Consider the following 21,285-nt stretch of genomic DNA (forward strand, 5'->3'; position numbering starts at 1 on the left):
AACACGTTTAAGAATACACTTAATACGACTAACATTATTTGAGCCTTCGTTGTTATATATCAAGTTTTAACATATTTCCCCACAAGTCATCCACTGCTTTCCTACTCTCGCCACAATAATCACTACGTTTCTGATTTATTCCACGGTCACAAACAGCCTCGAAAAGACCCAGCGTTCGGTTCCTATTTTTGCTTTTCCTTGTATTCTTTGAATCTCAAGTACCTATGGATTCCCCACAGCAATTGCATCTTCTCTGCTTAGCCCTCGCACTGACCATAGTACTCGTTAGGCTATTGTCATATTGGCCAAATCACTGTTCGATCATTACTTTATCCCCGTAGTCGAAATAAGTTGCCAGTGCAACACCGAAGTGCCCTGGGGTCAACACAGCGCCAGCTGGGCCCGCCTCTCGAGGTTAGTAAACTACCAGACAAGTTTTGATTTATATTTGAATGGTCAGAGAAGTACCACGACCCCCTTGACGTTCGTGGAATATCCACCATTAGTCAAAACATCCTTAAGGGTTAAAATGGTACCCATGAAGACCTCCATGGTACCCTTAAGATCAAGAAAGTACCCGGAATGTGAGCCTAGAATCATTAAGGTCAAAACAATGTCACCAAGGCACGACAGAGGTCAGTAAGGGGTCAGGCTGAACTCTAGACGGCCCTGGGACATGACAGTGTTCAGCAACAGGTGTGTGTGTGTGTGTGTGTGTGTGTGTGTGTGTGTGTGTGTGTGGTTCCCCGGTTGACAAGGAGGCAATGTTTAGCAATGGGAGAGGGTCCTCCCCTAACACCATTCCCCACAACCCACTCGCCCGCCTGCAGCCCCGCTCCCCATCGTACACCACCACACGACTTCTGTCGCATTCACCGTCTTTTCCCACCGGCTGTCAGATTCTCTCCAGACGGCGTATCTTATCTGTTGTTCTCAGAGTACATAAAAACAAAAAAAAAAGTCAGGGAGAGAGAGAGAGAGAGAGAGAGAGAGAGAGAGATTGCAACGAATAACACGGGAGTTCGTCGTGTCACTTACAGTAATGTCACACAATTCATCAAGGTTATACAACCGAAGGTAAGCCATGTTTTGGAGTGGATGGTCATCATCGAGCATGTGTTCACAGTGGTTCAGCCACGACTCCACCTCACTACAGCGAGCATCCATCCTTCCTTTGTATCCCAACCACTCCAGTAGAGCTAATATCGACTAGGCCAGCCGTAGTGAGAGAAAAAGATGAAATGACTGTATTGATCATGTGTTGATTACAACTGTGTTGATCATATAGATTGGTGATCCTCTTCTTCACCGCGTATCCGAACTCCACCTCTATTCTTGTTCCTTTACGTTCTCGACTCAGGATAATACATCATCATAGTTTCCAGTTCTGTCACTGGGACCCGAAGCTTCAGTCCTGCAAGAGAGAACCCTGATCTTTACCCTTCGTCACCCCCAACAGACCTTCCGGCAACTTGCCAACTCCTCACCTGCCAGCCAGCCATTCGTCCCTCCGTCTTCACTAATGAGACTAACAAGATGCGTGAAATTCAAACCTTTTTTTTTTGTCTGAATTATCCTCTAATTAGATTTCACACCCGAGATCACCCTTCTCAAACACAGCCACCATACTCCTCAGAATTCACTCTCAAATCTTCAGCATTATACTTAGCATTTCCTTTTCCATCATCCTTGAGCAACACATCTCCCAACCTTTCTCCGCCATCGACTTGTGCCGCGAAAATCTCCCTCGCTTTTCATGCAACACCACCCAACCTCAGCCCTGAGTAACACGGTCGTATCCTTGTGTGTCGCCCACACATGTTATACTCTCGCTACAGAAAAGTTCCACTGCCTTCCCGAGGTTTTCTAAGACTGGAAGATGTCTCACACAATCTACTGACCATTACTCCACACTACCTCAGGTCTATCATTTTTTATCCTCTGTCCATAAATGTTGTATATACAATCTTATTTTCATCAAATCTTTGTCGCACTCGTTCCTAAACTAGTGATTCAGACGAGCAAATCCCTCATTAGCTCCCCTCTCACATTCTCATCTCACCTTACCCATGTTTAGTTCTTCCCTTTCTCTTCACCTCCTCCTCAGACCGTCCTTAATACTTCTGTCATTCATCCTTAACACCTTGTCTTTATGTCTGACCTTTACACTCATCCAGTCCTTTCCCAAAATTGTCCTCACGTGTACCAAATTCTAGACTTTTTGTACCACCTGGCCTCATTACCTCACACCACCACTTCATATCACTCCTTTTACTTCATCATCTCACCTCATTAACTCACCTCACCTCGCTCTATCACCTCACCTCATCTCATAGCCTTACTACTTCAACTTAATCACCTTCTCTCTGACCCTACTTCATAATCTCATCAACTTACCTCACCACCTCGCGTCATCAGTTCACCTCAACATTTCTCTTCGTCTGGTTATCTTTTCAGCTCACCTGAACAAGTTACCTTATCAGCTCACCTCATCGTCACTCCTTGTCACCTTACCCACGACCTTCCTCCCTTGTCAACTTACTGTCATATCTGTACTGGGACACAGGACCCTACCATGCTTGCAAATGTTTTTTCCCTTGCGATCTAATCATGGACAAAAAAGAAATGTCTACATTTTCGACTGATCTCGTCAGATTTCCCTGCTACTGGCAGCTCGCATCTTTTACTGAGAGAACTAGACACTGAATAATTCCAACGAAAGTTCACTTTGTTTTCACTTGAGATAATGATGGTACTTTGCCTGCATGCGCTATCGACGGCGTCTGAGCCAAGAGCTCTCGATTAGATACAACGCTGGTATTAAAAAGACCATCCAAGGCACCTGACTCTATTTCACGCCTGTAGACTTGAGAGACCATAAGGATGTTAAAGTTCCTCCTTCTGCCTCTGGTGGCTCTTGTGAGCAGCGGCGGCCGATGCACCAGTATTGAACTTAACTTGGAGGACTCGCCATATCCTTATTCAAACTGGCCTTGTCCAGATGCCGTGGATATCATACCGTGCGTGTGTACTACAGACGACCAGTTCAACTTATACATGGACTGCTCGCATGTCAACAGTGAGGAACAGCTGGCCGAGATATTCCAGAAAGATATTCCATTTCCAGACTTCAAGTTGCTCAATATCACAAAGACCACTCCTTCTCCCCAGTTCCAAAGCCTTCCACGGTCCGGCCACATTCCAACACATCCTCATCACTGGCACGTATATAAATACTGTTCAGGATGGAGCGTTGGTGAATTCCCACGGAACATTACTCATTCTTGAGTTGCAAGGCAATGAACTGACCAGTTTCCCTTTTGAGTCTCTGCCACTGTTCACGCAGCTCTGGCACATGAGCTTGGCATACAACAACTTCAAGACGTTGCCGGACATTGTCTCAGATTCCCTCAGGTTCCTGAGTCTTGCAGGGTACTTGGGTCTTTCTCTAAGAACAACATTCAGTGAGGCTAAGATGCTGGGGTACCTGAACCTGGAAGATATGCTACTAAGAACTATGCCACATAACGTCTTCGCTCGACTGCAACACATCCACACTCTCAAGATGGGCAAAAATGGATTCTCAGGGACACTCAACGAGAAGTTCATTAGTACTCCACTGAATACTCTCCAAGTTGTCGATCTTCATACGAACCAAATAGTTGATCTCCATCATATGGCTATATCAGGTGAATATTGGGATGTGAAATCCACGTATTCTTTTAATCCTTTTCCAGTCGATCCATTTTTGAAATCGTATTTTCATGTCTGAAAATATTAGTCTTTCCTGAACTAGGAAAATTCCCTAGACTCATACAATTTCACAATACGAACCAAGTAACCGATTTGCCACAACACAATGATTACCATGCGAGTGCTGAAGGTAAAGGTGGAACAGACTGAGGTATTCGAGTCTCAAAAATCACTTTTGCCATGCTATTTTCTCCGGGCAGGTCTACGGACGTCAGCTACCGTCAACTTCCGTGACAACGAGATTGAAACGCTTCGACAAGAGACGTGGCAAGACCTGTTGGTCCAGGTCGGTCAAGACAACGCCATTGATCTACGAGGTATGTTGGTATATATTGATTCGGTTCGATGATAAAACTTCAGGGATGCCTCTCACTTACCCAGAGCTTATCAAAAGTCACTACACAGTAGGTCCTCATGGTGTGGTGGTTAGCGGGCTTCGTATTTGGGCTGGTCATTGGCTAGATCCTCATGGGTTCGAATCATGGGTTTAGCTGTGCTTCAAAGTCCACCAAGCTCTTCATCCTTCTCTTGGGAATAGGCGACAGATTAAGTACCTGGGTTAAGCTTGCGTCAGTTCAGTAACTGAAGGTTCCTCCGTGTGTGTCTTTCCTACAGATTAAGTACCTGAATTAAGCTTACGTCAGTTCGGTAACTGAAGGTTCCTCCGTGTGTGTCTTTCCTACAGATTAAGTACCTGAATTAAGCTTACGTCAGTTCGGTAACTGAAGGTTCCTCCGTGTGTGTCTTTCCTACAGATTAAGTACTTGGATTAAGCCTGCGTCAGTTCGGTAACTGAAGGTTCCTCCGTGTGTGTCTTTCCTACAGATTAAGTACCTGGGTTAAGCTTACGTCAGTTCGATAACTGAAGGTTCCTCCGTGTGTCTTTCCTACAGACAACTTCCTGCAGTGCGGTTGCGACGTGTATTGGCTAGTCCTCAACGAGACGCTGCTGATGGAGGTCCACCAGGGCACTAAGTGCAAGAACGGGATGTACCTGCAAGATTTGCCGTTAGACGACTTCATAGAAAATTGTCCAGAAGGTCCAGAGTTGTGACTCTACCCGGATAAGATGGTGCTGAAGTTTCCCTGACATATCAGAAGTGAAAAAGGAGGATATAAACATCGAAACCCATTGCATGCATACATAGAAACTTCTTTACATGTATTTAGTCATTATTTTGTTAAGAAATTTTCATCGTAGGGTCAAATAGTATAAATATGATATCTATTTTACTTGCGTCATTTCATTACTGACTTCCTCGACTTCTCCTGTGAAGAAGTGCTTACAAATATTAATATTCACACAGGTATCAATACTGATGTGCGAGAACATGAACGCTAATTTCAATAAGTCCTGCTGGACTCATTTCAAAGCACTATCCACTGCCATCTTGAAATACAGGTTGACTGTTAGTCAAAACAGTTAAACCAATCAACCTTTTCCAACCCCTAACCTGAAGACCCTGACCCCTTAGCCCTCTTGTCTATCTCGACAAAAATTATAAATGATGAAACTCTCCCACACTTTCATAAGAACAGGCGATAGATCCTGTTATATAGTAACATAAGGATAGTGTACAGCAGCAACATAATGCTATATGATCCACTTGTACCGATATATCCATCGGTAAATGAACCATCTCCCAGTATATATGATACACAAGACAGGTTATCTATCAATCTTTCTGATTGGCGATCTCGCTCTATTTACTTTAGTTTCCCATCAAAAAACATGTTTTCTCTGATGTAATCTTACAGGTTTTCAAAGAAAACTGGTATTTTCCGCAGACGTAACCTAATCTAGTCATAAAAACATTTCACATTCCTTTTCTAATGTTATTGTCATTACAAGATGTGATGAATATGTACTTCTGCAATTTAAGCCCCACCAAAGTTAAGAAATTGCTCTTCTATGCATCTGATAGATCTATATCTTTTAGAAGCACTTTCATATATATATACATATATATACATATATTCCTATGAGCTCGCAAATGAATATTAAGGGAGATATTTCATTTTTAAAGATACTGAAAACAGTTTGAAATATATCACACGGATGCAAGCATTATTCATCGAAGACGTTAGATTTATTACGTGTTCGTGCGCTTGTTTACCACTGCGCACGCGCGAGGATCAAGAGGTCACGTGGTCACGATTTCTCACGTGACTTCGCCGTCGTTTATTTAACCAATCAGACAACAACACCCATTTCATTCAGCCAGTAATCGCTCGACATGTTGGTGAGGAGGGAGGAACCTCGACATGTGAATCAGTCCGAGGATGGAGGCGTCGTGAGGCGGTTGTCACTCCACGGGGAACTGTAGAATCGACCTGAAATCTGCTTTAGGAACACCATGTCTTCTCGTAACCTTGGCCTCTCTGGTGAAGTGCTTTTGGTAAGGTAACCAGGTGTTCAAGCCCCCGGTTAGGGAAGGTATAGGCAGGCCTGTGAGTCTGGGGCGTAGAACCCTTAGGTTTAAGTTAGGTTGGTGAGATTAGGTTCGTTGGATTTGGACGTATACCATGAAATTTTGGCTGAGTGAGAGTGATTTGCTGTCAATAGGATGTCGTATTGCCTCGTTTCCTCTGCAAAATCACTCGTCTTCCCCAACCCAAAACCCCAAATTCCCTATTTCCCCCCAACCCTCCCAGATTATGGGGGATACCTCAGAAACAAATGACATGCGAGAGATATGAGGTTCAAGATCAAGCTATAGATGATATTGCTTCAGGTACTATTACATTCTGCTTTCCTGGTTTTCCCTGTTTTTGAGAGAGGTTTGACAAACCATCAGACGTCTCGTTAGTCTTGTTACCTACTCGTTCACCCTGACACTCTCAATTGGGGTTATGGTTTGTGTCCTCCCGAGCCAAGTTTTAAGTGCGATCATGCTGTCTTGTGTGAACTTTTGAGACACAAGTGTGCCAAATACGTCGTGGGGATTCGGCCTCGCTGATACAATCTCAGGTCTCTGACTATTGCCAGCCAATTGGTTATGGGTAATAAGATTGTTACGAAAGACCACTGTCAATAATGCTGATGCTATTCAGTTTTGTTTTTGATTTTTGCAAGAAAATGAATAGTATTCCTACAAATTCTTGAATGTAGGTCTCTGGGCAAAATGGACAAATCATTGAAATTCCAATAGTCAAGAAATACAATTTTATTACCGAGTGTCCCTAATTGAAAACATTGTACGGTTCGAGCCATAGTAAAGAACGTCACTCTTAGATTTCATTTAAGGAAAACTTTCAAGAAAACTAGGAAATTAAGAACATTTTATTTGTAATTAGACTCGTCTCCATAAATGCTCATTTTCTTTCATGTAGCCACTCCTACAGTTCTCTCGTTGTAGGATTTCATTGTTCATTCGGTTAATTAGTCGACAGTTGTGAAGGATCAGAGCACAAGTCGCCTTTAATGTAGATTCTTTCAAGTGTAATCGCCCACCAGTACATAAGTTTATCTAATCTCGTGGAAAATGTTTGGTCATATCGAGGGGAGGAGTGAGAAGAGATGATGGCGGAGGGATGATACACATTGGAAGTGAATGGAACGAGGAAAAGAGGGAAACTTTAACATTCAGGAAGGAACGAAGCATGCAAGAGTGAATTAGAGCGATGTGGTATACAGGGGGCGACGTGTTGTCAGTGGGTTGAAGTAGGGCGTTGTGAGGCAGCCAGGGAAAACCATGGGAAGTTCTGTAGGGTCTGGTTGTGAACAGAGGGCTCTGGTTTCGGTGCATTATAAATGACAGCGAAAGAGTGGATGTAAGCAAATGAGGCCATTTCTTCGTCTGTTCATATTGATCACACTTATCCATGATAGTATGAAGGTGAAATCGCACTTCAGTAGTTCATACAATTTTATTTAACATGTTTCTTTACATGTGGCACGACATGTTTCGTGGAGACAATCCACCTCAAAAACCAATACTTTGTTTAAATCACATCACACTTGAGAAATTTGATAGTATATGAATGAAAACACATAAAATGTTCCATGAAATGATCTAACCCTCCCACACCCACCCAACCCCCGGGCGATTGTCAGAATTCCTTCCCAGTTTCAAGAAGCGTTCAGGCAAGACTTGGGGGAGGAGGATGATCTACCAGGAACTGTGAATATTTAGTCCCTGTTAGAGGTTCAAGTAGTAGCGGCAGCAACTCGGTGACTCTTGACACCTGAGATCGGGAACAGCTGGAGGGAGGGAGGGACCCCGTAACTTTGTCACGTTTTGTATCGTGAGCAAATATAAAAATATAGTCAAGCCAACTATGCCTAACGACCAAACTATTGACTCGAACGACAGAACTAGCTCCTCCCCCACCCCGCCACAACCATCAGGACAGCTCATTCCAGTGGCTATGGTAGCTGAGGCCCTATGGAGTAACGTAACTGTAAAGTATCAAGCCAAATGGACTTTATGATCGAAATATCTGATTCGAACACAGCAGAACAAAAATTAGCCATTCGATATTCGAGAAGTCTGGTAGCCCACGGCTGGAGTCCATCACTCGTGTGAGCAATTCCTCCCAGCTGTTTCATAAAGAGGGTTTCTGTTCCATCTGGGCAGAGGACCAAGGGCCATTAACACGGCAAAGTGTCAATGAATCATGAGACAGAAGGGTGGAAAGTCGCTGGTTAACGTAGACTCGAAGACTCGTAAGATTCTGCGTTATTTGTGAAAGTAAACAGATGCATGAACAAACGTACGTATGTAATATATATATATATATGCTATGATTTATGGCAGATGACATAAGCGTAGATCAAGATGAGTTCTATCTAACAGTACTGAGGCACCGCGTCTTGCCTGAGGTCATACAAGTGCTTGACCAGATGCATTGCTTGTATGGCACGTAATGAACAAGTAGATTAGATAATGTATCGCACACTAGACCATGCTAACGGTGTCACCGGACTCCACCTGCTCGAGGTTACAATCGCGGGTGAAAAGTCAACCTTTGCTGAGGTTTTATATCATCGGGGGTAAAGTCTCGCCCAACAACTCAAGTGTCCATCACTTCCCTGCTCCTGCATGTAGCGCAGGTTTTAAGCTGCAGGAGTCCCTACAAATAGGATTTTTGAGGAATCTAAGGACCTTTTCATAACTCGGTGAATATAATCAGTCCCGTTAATTGCTTGCGTGTTGTATACGACCAGAAGCAGTGTAAAAGACTGCTTTTGTGTGAGATTTAGTGAGATTGAGATCCTCGTACATGTTTGATTTGCATATGTTCGTGGAAGTATCGCCCTTGAACTTGAATTGGACAATATTGGGTAGATTGGAATACTGGATATATGAAGTGTATGGAGGGTGATGGCAACTCCCTCCGTGACCTCGGGTGTAGTGGCACCTGCCTTCCATGACCTCGGGTGTAGTGGCACCTGCCTTCCATGACCTCGGGTGTAGTGGCACCTGCCTTCCATGACCTCGGGTGTAGTGGCACCTGCCTTCCATGACCTCGGGTGTGGTGGCGCCTGCCTTCCATGACCTCGGGTGTGGTGGCGCCTGCCTTCCATGACCTCGGGTGTAGTGGCACCTGCCTTCCCTGACCTCGGGTGTGGTGGCACCTGCCTTCCATGACCTCGGGTGTGGTGGCACCTGCCTTCCCTGACCACGGGTGTGGTGGCACCTCCGTGACCTCTGGTGGACATACCCAGCTCCCATCGCCCAGATAAGGGGCTTTCTCTACCCGGATGGTGAACCTAAACTGGCGTCCCAAGTGAATATGTCCAGCTTCCTATATACCTAATACAGGATCTACACAGTGTACGGATGTATTAGCTATATGTAATTGATTTTTAGATAACTTGAGGAAACTGTCCAGCTTCCCATATAACTAATACAGGATATAAGCAGTGTACGGATATATTAGCTAAATGTATACTTTGATTTTTTAGATAAGTGGGGAAACTACAGAAGGTGATTCCAATTGCATATATGGTAGAGAAATACTTTCCTTTTATACATTTAACGTTCAATTGCCTCTTTATTTTTCGCCCCCATTTCTGTAGTTCTAATGCCATATGCAGTTTGTTCATCGTTGCATGAACATCATGAAGTATTCGTAGCCCCAGATTGTGTTCATTACCATGTCTCTACGTGATCATCTACATTCCTAACATTAAATCGGACTCTGTATATGTTGCTTTCAAAGTCGAGTTAACCTATAAATTATGTAAATTGAGAAACTAACGCTATATGAAAAGAAAATATTGTTGCATTTCTGTAATAATGTAGTCTGGGTAGAATGAGATCGGGTGCCATGGAGGCGATCAGAGTAGGCGAATGTGTTGTGGGTGGAAAGTATGTGTGGACTAGTGGGCGGGGCTCAACAGCGAGGAGGTGGAGCCTGTGTGAGGGGGCGTGGGAGCGGGGGCGGCTCCTCCAGTGTATATATAAAGCCTGGACCACTGACGGTCTGGAGCTCGGCCGCTGCCACCAGCCACACACAACAGGTGCGTGAGACCTAACTTACCAGTCGGGCGGGAGAGTGGCGCTCCTGGGTGTGAGGTGAAACCTGGGAGTGAGGGTCTGTCTGTATGAGGAAACCTGGGAGTGAGGGAGTCTCTGTATGTGGGAACCTGGGAGTCTGTGTGAGGGAATATGGCAGTGAAGGAGTCTATGTGAGGGAACTTGACTGTGAGGGAGTCTATGTGAAGGAATATAGCAGTGAGAGTCTGTGTGTGGGGAAATCTAGCATTAAGGGAGTAAGGGAGTCTGAGTGTGAGGGAATTTGGCAATGAGGGAATCTGTGCGAGAAAATTTGGCATTGAGGGAGTCTGTGTGAGGGAACTTCGCAGTGAGGGGGGGGGAGGGTTCTGTGCGTGAGGGAACTTTACAATGAGGGAGACTGTGCAAGAGGATCTGGGAGTGATGGAGTCTGCATGTGAGAGAACCTGGAAGTGATGAAGTTGAAGAGCAAGAGAAGTGGTGAGTGATGTTGTCTTGAGTGAGGGAACCAGGGCCAGGGAGCGATGGAGTTTAAACTTGAGACCTCTCCACTTGAAGACGTCTGAAAACAAAGGATGAGAGACGTGAGGAGGATCAGGAGGGTGGTGCACACAGTTTGTGTGGCTCGGTGCTTGAGGGGAACAACTCCAAGAAACATCGAACTCCAGGAGGAAGGAGAGGTAGCGAGAGAGGATCTGAGAACGTTGGAGATGTGTGTCTTGTGCGGTAGATCCTAAAAGGTGAGAGGAGTATCCGGGATAAGAGAGGAAACTTCGGAATTAGGTGGCCTTGCTCTGTAAAAGTGAGGAGCTAAAGAGAGGAGATCCTCCGGAGGAGTAAGGACATAAAGTAAGGACTACACGTCCGAAGGTGTGGGAAGTCGAAGTTAGAAGTGTGTGGAAGAGTAAGAAGCTAGAGTAGATAGTATATGAAGAGGTGGGAATTAGAGTAAAAAGTGTGTGAAAGATTAGAGAATGTAAGTAAGGTGTACGTAACAATAGATAGTCTTAGTTTGTGAGTAACTGTGATGCAATGAAGACCATGATGAAATGAAGAGCATGAAAGTATAGGGCGTGTGAGTGAAGATTCAAACATGAGATGCTAAAGGAATGAATCCGAGTTTGAAGGTCAGGAACAAGTAGGTGTTACCAGTCACTCTGTATATCCTTGCCGCCCTAAATGTTCTCTTCAAACTTGGACCTTTTGAGGAAGCCATGTTGACTAGAGATGTTTTGTGGAAACTATAAGCAAAATCCTGGACATGGTGTTAGGCTGTACACTTGAACGAAGAGACGGTGAAGAGAAAAGAAATATACCGGAATAGGTCGTCCTAAACGTACGTGTCTGAACCAAAGAAATAGATTTGACCCAAATCTTAACCGTGTAACAATGGAGAGAAAACTACGGTTAGAAATAATTACATATGCATCCAAACTTAACAAGTAGAATAAATGCTTTAGTGTTGTACATGTCTTTCGAAGACAGCGACACTTTAGATAAATCATTAATTTATCTTGCGTTCGTCACCTCATTATTGTCAGTCCTAAAAATTAAGATAATAATCCTCAGACGTTTCATTATTTGATTCTTCTTAAGATATTATACTTTGCCATTATTCATTTCGATTGGGGAGCGTCAGTACGAGACGATGAATGAAATTATCATCCGAATGTTGGTAACAGTGACCTCAGACACCGCCTGGGGTCGTGACCTCAAACTTTTATTTCTCATTGTTACCGACGTCCGTTTGATGGCGTCACACCTTCACCGTGACGTCACATGGGGCGTTACTTTTTACTGCTTCGCGTTACGGCTCACCACTCGAGTCTCCACGTACACATCTGCATGATGACCTCATGGTTCATAGAAGCACTCATCGGTACCCAAGGGACAGTCTGGGATCGAAGCCTGGACGTGGTAAGAGACCCACACTCAATCCAGCAGTAAATCATTCCCTAGGTGCTGGTCGATAAACATATACCTGGTTTAGGTTGCGATTTGTCTCTCTGTACACAGTATATATATATATATATATATATATATATATATATATATATATATATATATTGATTACCATAGCATATTTAGTTATAGATCTTCCTTTGTTTAATTTTCTATTATACAGTTAGGTCGGTGCTCAAACACCAGTTGTCCATACTTTTCCATTTATTTCAATCAAGCTTTCGCCTTCAGAGGCATCATCAGGAATCTATAGAGAAAAGTCACAAAACTTCGATATTACATGTAAAACGCACAAATATAGAAAAACACAATGAACACAATACATCAAACATAAATAAACATCAAATTAAGGGAAAACACTAAAAGCGAAAGAAATTACTGTGAAGGGTAGTATGAGTTAAGATTTAAATACATTTGGAAACAATCATAGAGAAACTTGCTCTTGAGGAAAAATGCAGGACAATAATATTAAACGAAGTAGGAATATAGGAAGTCTATCACTGGTTACACTAAGTAGGGCCAAGCGAAACCATTGTCTTGTTGTATAGCTGAGGTCAGGGTAGGCTCGTCTAATTCTCTCCGACCTTCATAAACCAGGACCGCGTTACTGCTATCCAGAAATGGCGGGCTCTTCACCTTGTAGCGGATCAATGACTGTGTGCCATACGTCCTCAAATGGCATTAGGTTTACGTCCTATTGGCGGGTCATCAAAGAACAGTATGGCGGATGGTCATGTTTGTCGATGTTGATGACAGGTGCTTTCTAATTTGAGCGGCTTCTAACATCTGTAGTCTCCTCTGATCACTGCAGCAAGTAATGAATTGGGTGTTATTCACTATAATCTCCCTTGTTAGTCTCGTTACACACACACACACACACACACACACACACACACACACACACTGCGTGCGTGAGCTCAATGGGAGAAAACTTCAATTTGATTATCAATTGGCAAGAAACAATTTGATGGGATTCTCGTGTCATAAGGATCTAAGGATCCTTAGACATCGTTTCTAACCTGCAACCCGAGTCCTACCTTAGGCGAACAGTTAAGAGAACCAATCGCTTTTAGCCAAACTTCAGCGAGGAGATTTCTCATGCCATCCCGTCACCACGTACACCAGGACGAGAGAGGACAGGCTAATACGCCATGGTTGCTAGACCTTTTCCTATTGTGAGTGATGCACCACTTAGGGGTAGTGAGGTAACGTATTCCATCATAATGGACACAACCACAAATACCATTGTTATTACTCCTCCCTCTCAGCACCATAATCACTATTTTCACCCGTACTAACATCACCATCATGCTCACTGCTAATCACCATTATCACTACCCTCACCACTATTACAATCACAAACACCACCGTCATTAGAACCACCACCCATCTCCTACACTCTCACCACCTCGCTCACCAACACCATCACTAGAACCACCACCCATCTCCGACACCCTCACCACCTCGCTCACCAACACCCTCACTAGAACCACCACCCATCTCCTACACCCTCACCACCTCGCTCACCAACACCCTCACTAGAACCACCACCCATCTCCTACACCCTCACCACCTCTCTCGCCAACACCCTCACTAGAACCACCACCCATCCCCTACACCCTCACCACCTCGCTCACCAACACCATCACTAGAACCAACACCTTCACCACCTCCGTCACTAGAACCACCACGCATCTCCAACACCCTCACCGCCACCACTACCATCATTAACCATCAGACACCACCTGTCACCACCATCATTACGACCACCACCACGACTACTATCGTCGCCAACACTACCCAAGTAACCTCCATGTTACCAGAGATCGTATAGAGGCCTGACCCACATTCAAGTATTTTCACGTCCTTTCAGACGGAAAATTTCTTCATATGTGGTGAAGTGCCTCCCCAGCCAGCAGTTTGATTCTGGCACAAATTCCCTACGAAGTGACTTCATAACAAGCGAACCAGATGAAAAATGGGACAAATTAAATCGGCCCAAATTTTAGGGAATTAACTTTTTTTTGGGAGGAGGGTTTGGGAGCTGACAGGTCCTGCTCGGTAAAGTAGATTTGCATATATGAATAACGAAGGACATGCTGTCATAGACCTTCCCTGCGGCCACGGAAGTAATAGCGTGGAGGCTAATTAGCTGAATTCATTACTACCGCGTCATGTTATTTAAGATTTGTCGCGCCCAGTCAGAGCCACTACATCACACTTTCCTCTCATGTTTCCCCCGCCTCTCTGTGTCCAATTACTTCTCCTCCTCTGTCTGTCATGTGTGGTAGACGGTGTGTAATAGATTTAAGCTATGGGGCAGACAAGTTGTCACCATATGTAGATAAATCATGGGTTTCGTGAAGCCAAGCTGTGACAACCACATAGAATTATGGATCAAAGTCGCTTCTGAATGCTAGGATATATATATATATATATAATCGTTCTTCCCAAAGGGTTGACCCATCAATAAACAAGTGTAATTCGGTCAAATCTACTGTTGGAATTTACCCAACGGTCATTGGCGTAGGAGAGAATCGACTAGCCAGTCAGTGTAACAGCCAGGGTACAGGACACGCTCGTTGTAAAGTCGTAGTGTATACGTACATACGAGAGCCTCTCTACTCGCACTAGTGTTTTAAAGTGGAAACAAAGACTCGTGACGACGTATAAGAAGGAGAAACACGGTGTCCTGCACCCATTATTGTCCAGCAGGTGAGGGAGGGCAGGGCAGCAGCCCTGTATGGAAATAATTACTTAGTGGGCGGCTCGGGTAGGTGCAGGGGGTGTCCCCAGGTGCTGGTGGGTGAATCAACAAGTCGTATGGGGGAAGGCCGGGTGGTGTGGGAGGCTCCATCACTGAAAGACAATAAGCTGTCGGAGGCCGAGGCCAAGCTGGCTCCAGTTTCACAAATGACTCTGTATTCAGCTCCGCAGGACAACTGTTTTTCATTTTTAGAATACTTTACTAATGGAGGCCTCTCGTATTCCCCATTATTTTCCTAACATTACGGGAATAGCGTATATATATATATATATATATATAGTATAACAGGTGTAGTAATGTGGTTGAAGAGGGTCCGTTGAAATGGTTTGGTCATATGGAAAAGTGTGATGAAAGGTGGGCAGATACGATACATGTCACAAGTGGAGGCAACGAGTAAAGCGGGCAGACCAAATTGGTAGATGGAAGGATGGAGTGAAAACGATTTTGAGCGATCGGGGCTTGAACATGCAGGAGGGTGAAAGGCATGCACGGGATGGAGTGCACTGGAACGATGTGGTATACTAGTTTTGTGCTGTCAATGGACTGAACAAGAGCATGTGGAGTGTTGGGCAAACCATGGAAAGGTCTGTGGGGCATGGTTTTCGATAGGGAACTGTGGTTTTGGTGTAGTACACACGAGGTAGAAAATGGAATTGCATGGATGTGGCCTTTCTTTGTCTATTCTTGGCGCTGTTCTACCAATTACATCTAAGGAAGATTGGTCTCGATGAAGGATTCGAGATCGTGTTATTTGGCGTGTTTAATATGGCAAAGTTTACAGCGACAGAAGCAGTTGGAGGGAATGGTCTTCATACATCTATCTAGTTTTGCAAATTTCGTGATCTCGAGTTTATGATGACTAGTCCTCGTTTACTCGTTACAGTTGTTTTATGATCGTCTGTGCATATAGCAACAATGTTTCTGAAGTCATCGTACGTCATAAGGGAGTTTGATTACGCCTAAAAGGAATTGTCTGTATCAAGCAGTAGAGATGGAACTCTGATAAAGACGGTGTCGACGGCTATTTGAAGACTTTGGCACCTTTCGAATGCTTTCCCAATTCCATACACAGACAGGCAACTCTTGAGGTACGTCAAGAATATTCAGATTACATGCTTATATAAATTTCGTATAAGGAGAAGAAATCCATTTTATCTTTTTTGAGCAAGATGAGTTAGTACTGAATGAACTCTTCTCATATTGTGAAGGAGGGTTAGATCCTCTTTGATGTCCGAGCAGAGGAGAGGTACAGCCGGAGTTGGGATACTCTTATGAAGCACACGTCCCACCAAACACCTTTGAAACCTATGTTCCTCTGCCCATATCGTTGCTGTGTGGAGTACCGGTAAATGTATCCATTACCTAATGAACAACTGGGGGATGCATAGACGATATGACGAATAGTGTGTGTGTTTACGCAACAGTTCTGAGGCAAGAATATTTACATAAAGAAAAATACGAATAATGATCCCTTAATATTCATTGACATAAAACTTGGATGATTTGCGATTAGATTCTATTTCTAGTGTCTTGTATTGACATGAATCGTTATTTTGTTGACACATGTGAAGTATGTTGTGTTGAGATCGTAATACAGGCTTATCCTCCAGCATGTCCACACGCCACTGAAACAAGCAAAACCCCATCTTCACACGCATGAGAATACAGAAATGTAAGGACTGTTGGTGTATATACATTTGTATGTCCATTGACTTTCGTCTTGCCACAAGACCCGCATGAGATTGAAGTCCATGCTACCTCGACCGAGATAAGGTTGGAACGCACGAAAAAGTCTAGTGTGTCTTTCAACCTCCGTGGGTTCGAATCCCTCTGTTATGTAAATAGATATACTTGTATATATTCTTAATACATATTCGCCACTCCTCGCGTTAAGGAGGTAGCGTTGAGAACTGAGTCTTGGAGAGAAGATCCTCGCTCTGTTCCGTCTTCTGTAAAAGTGAAAATTGGAGGGAAGGATTTCCAGCCTACCACTGCCTCCTCTTTTAGTCGCCGCCTACGAAACGCAGGGAATACGTGGGAAGTTTTATTTCTCCCATGTCCCAGGGATAAGATATATATACATTATGTATATGTATACACGCTTGTGACGTCGGCGGAGTAATATAAGCACACAAGCACTGACGCCCGTGAGACAATAAACATTCCTGTAAGTATTGACGTTTGTGAAGTAATTCAGAGACGCTCGGGCACACACACCACCGGGATAATAGCACAGTCTTTGATAGAATTAAAGCTGTTGTACAGACGGGCACAACCCGAATACAGGGTTAGCAAGGAGCGAGAAACTATGAATAATCTTCGAGTAAACATGGAGACACACGATCTTTTGAGAGACTCTGGGGTATGATTGATGAAATCTTACTACGTCAAAAGATAACGAGAAAAAACTATGCATATTCTAACCTAGGCATAAGAGATGACATATACAACTGTCCTGGATGATTTCCAGCCGCGAACGCTCGTAAGAAAACTCTTGGAAATGTATGTAAACGCGAGGGACATAAAGGAACATGTATGTCTGGAAGGTATTCAATAACGCCTCTATACAGATGAGGGAGGGAGATGAGACTTGCACCCTCCGGTGACAAGCTGATGTGTGACCATATTGTGTGTGGTGTGAGGTGTGCCGTCGGGCAGTGCGAGACGCTACACCCATTTCCTGGAACTGCTTCTCTTTGTGTCAGACGAAGACCAGATTGTACATTTCCGTCTGGCTCCAAGAGGATCAAATCCCTCCCCCATGGACAACCTCTCTCTTGCACAATAATCTGCCCCCATCCTTAGCGCACGACTCTACCATAGTAATCGTAATTGCCCGGTAAGCATAATTGCACAATACACGTAACAACTCAGTAACTTGGCAAACTATTGAAATCCCGTCTCCTCCCTTACGAGACGAACCTGAAGATTGAATTACTTAATACGGGACAGAAGTTTGTGTTGGTGGTCAGACAGGATATGGTACAGACGTCACAGGTCACGCCCGCATGCACTCTGTACAGACTCCATCCTGGCATCACCATAGCCTCATTGATCAGACTTTTCAGGTCCAAAAGAATGTCTCGTAAGAATGGCAGAGTTCCACAGCCTCGCTTTTCGAGGAAAGAAGGTATCACAACGGCCAATCCTCGTGTAGATCATCTCTATAAAGAAACTGAGGGAGGCAGCAGCCAAACACAAGTCATGGATCCAAACCTCAGTGGCAGGGATATATCTAGACACTTCGTGTGAGCAGCGACTTGGAAAATACGCGTAGAATAATGAGAGCGAAACACCACCACGGCGGACAACTATGGATAACTGGGGAGAATCTATTGATCCTTTACCAAATTTCTATTCTCGTTTTCTTTATTGTGAAATGAGAAATTAATGCGATCATTTCATCTAGATTTGAGCTGTGACTATGTTTATACATGTGGTCACGGGATGGTAGCGTATAGTCACGGGATGGTAGGCTATGGTCACGGGATGATAGGCTATAGCGACGGGATCGCAGGCTCTTAAGTTATCGCAGGCTATTGTCGCGAGATAAGCAGCAGCTGATTTGAATAAGACTGATATAAAGAACTTTTATCTTCTAGGGCAGCCAACATAACACTTACGTGAAAGCAAATGATATATCTCGAGTAATAAGTGTATTTTGCACGTACTACTTCACCATAAACTAACTTGGTCGAGTTTCTTTCACAGGTGCGCCTATACACCACATCCACCACACGACCACCAGCACTTAACATGAACCAGCAGCTGCCATGGATCTTCGTCAGGTTCCTCCTGCTGTTCGTCATGGTGGGGGCGTGTGTGGGCGCAGCAGAGGCCCTGGGCGACGCCCGCGCCTCTCCCACTACCCTGGAACATCTCGACGCGGAAGGTGATGGTGAGTGTTCAGACTCGCGCCCCTCTCCATTTCAGCAGCTGTGTGTGTGTGTAAGAGACATGACGTTAATGTGTGGGCTTGTATGTGTATGTTTATTCACTTTGAAACTGTCTTCGAACTCTCATATCAGGGTCGTATTCCCATATATTTTTTTTTCATATATTGTTTTGTACTGACGAAGTCACCTTACATCAGAACTACTGCAACCTCCTTTAACATCCTGACCATACTTTTTCCCGGACGTGGAGGTTTCCGTCGTCGCCTCCGTCCACCTTGAAGTTTAGGGGACGCTAGAACTTTGGTCACAAAGGGAGACGAGGTATTGTGGCAAGAACGCTGAGGAGACCGAACTTATCGGCGTTGTATCTATGGACTTGACCGTAGCGCCGAATGAGGGTAGTTTTCATCCGCTGAAATAGTTCTCTTCGTATTTCTAAAAGGTTACAACCTCCCTGCATTGTTTTACTCAGTGAAGTCTGTCATCTCTCTTGTGAAACTATATTTTTCTGGAACTAGAGTGCTTGAGGGTGTTTCCTCGAGGCTGGTCCAGGGCTTGAAGGACGAAAAACTATATTGTGTTCGAAGATCATGACGATCGCTCCATGATCTCTCAGTGCTGGAGGTGTTTGAAGGGAGTTTAAAGTCGCAACAACAGGACTGTGGTCCATGGTCTCTGGGGTATGTGCCAGAGCCTACGGGGAGAGACATCTCGACTGGGAGGGCGGGTGTCTGAAGCCTCAGTCTAAAGGACGCCAGGGGGAAGTCGTTCTCGCTTATTTACCACCAGACATCGCAGGTATATATCGGCTTCAAGTCACTTAAAGTGAACAATCTCTCCAAATACCGCTTTAAAGATCACGAAGATTTCTATAATCCGAGCTTGGATGTTTGTCAAATATTGACGTAGGTTCTCATCACAGCATGAGACCTTGCATGTGTGCACGGTGCAGAGGCTGGGAAATCTAATTGTTCAGAACTGTTCATCCGTGTCGAAGTTGATGGCCTTGCTTTCAGTCTCATTAAAACTAAGCTTCCAGGCTGGTCTTCACGTCTCCCATCGTGTACTGTACAGATATCCTTCATATTTTTCCCCCGCATTCTTGTCTTTTTCGTATCTCCTCATTATGAACCATAGGTTTATCATAAAATCTATAAGCTGTCCCCCTTTACTTAAAGGTAGGTTAACTCCCTTTCCGTAAACTCTTTTAGAATACTCCTTTTAACCCTCTACTTCCCTCTTGAGGCTTGGCTTTAATGCGGGCCCTTGCTGATGCCTGGAATCCTCAGGATGAAAAAAGAAAGATACGGAAATCACCTTGGCTTTAAGATCATCCATGGGCGTTTTAATTTCGGGGGAGGAAGACTCGTGGAAGAGCGAGGGAGTGAAAGAATGGGGGGTCATTGAAGGTGAGGGAAGCTGCATGGTAGTGTTACGGAGACCAAAGATCAAAACTAACAACTCAGGATGGAGACAAATAGAGCCTGAAGGGGAATTGTAATGAGGGAGCTCAGATATTTGTTAGCACTAGAATCATATATAAGTATATGAATGAGGAAATGTTCAGTTAATTATTTACATATATTAGACCGAAGGTATAGTACTGAATATCAGGTTTGGCCACCACACTTTGATATAAAGATCCTGTAGAGAAGATCGAAAAAAGTGTTAAAAAAAAAAACTACCTGCAATAATTAGAAAAATACTCAGATGGTATCTTCATGTACGAATAAAGGGAGAATTAAAAACGACCTTCATGTTTTTATTAAAATAACAATTGTCGACTGTGAACGCTTCCGTGAAAGATTCAAAGAAAGAGGAGCAAGAAACTCTGAAAGAAACATCTCAGATAAAAGTATTTTCATGATAGTAGAACCGAGGAAATGGAAGCAGTCAAATGATGAAGCGGTGAATGCAGAGAGTATATGGGAGTTGCACAGCAAGAGAGGAGTGTACAATTCCCTCCCCGTGCTGTTCAAAATTATGGCAGCAGGCGATTCCAACCACAGACATGGCAAGATATATTCAAGCCTCGTGAAAAACAACGTCCCAGTATTACACTTCACATTTGTCGAACGCTGAACATCCATGTGGCCTGGTCGTCTTCCCTGAGGACCGTCAGTGCGTTCAAATACTTTAAAAGCTTGAGGGGCGAGAGCCAGCAGGCGGCGTCCCAGGGGCATTAAGAGATCTGCAGAAAGTAAAATACGACGCGATAAGACGTCTGGAGGCGTGTCAACGCAGGTGTGAATGATAGACCAAGGGTGACGTTCCTTACGCCACGGGGAGGCAGTCAAAGGCGACCACGTCCCCGACGAGCGGTTGGCTTGGCCCCTTAACGGTGAGCTGGTGAGCGTTTGGAATCTTGTGTATATAAAACATATATATATTCCTATGAGTCCACGGGGAAAATGAAACACGAAAAGTTCCCAAGTGCACTTTC

General features: G+C 44.3%; 1 protein-coding gene and 1 pseudogene across 5 annotated transcripts in view; both read left to right on the forward strand.

Annotated features, from left to right (window-relative positions):
- Positions 1-13: 13 nt before the first annotated feature.
- LOC139756592 (oplophorus-luciferin 2-monooxygenase non-catalytic subunit-like) lies at positions 14-4,980 on the forward strand (annotated as a pseudogene).
- Positions 4,981-5,993: 1,013 nt separating this feature from the next.
- LOC139756594 (uncharacterized) overlaps positions 5,994-21,285 on the forward strand; it is a 56,460-nt gene continuing 41,168 nt past the window's right edge. For 3 of the 5 annotated variants that reach the window (XM_071676223.1, XM_071676224.1, XM_071676225.1), the window contains exons 1-2: positions 5,994-6,152; positions 18,658-18,844. In XM_071676223.1, the coding sequence (XP_071532324.1) occupies positions 6,111-6,152; positions 18,658-18,844 (229 nt within the window). In that variant the 5' untranslated portion in view covers positions 5,994-6,110. Of the gene's footprint in view, positions 6,158-18,657; positions 18,845-21,285 lie in introns of all 5 variants that reach the window. The other 2 variants (XM_071676226.1, XM_071676227.1) reach the window with 2 other exon arrangements.

Source organism: Panulirus ornatus, chromosome 22 (assembly GCF_036320965.1).
Source record: "Panulirus ornatus isolate Po-2019 chromosome 22, ASM3632096v1, whole genome shotgun sequence".
Classification (NCBI taxonomy): domain Eukaryota; kingdom Metazoa; phylum Arthropoda; class Malacostraca; order Decapoda; family Palinuridae; genus Panulirus; species Panulirus ornatus.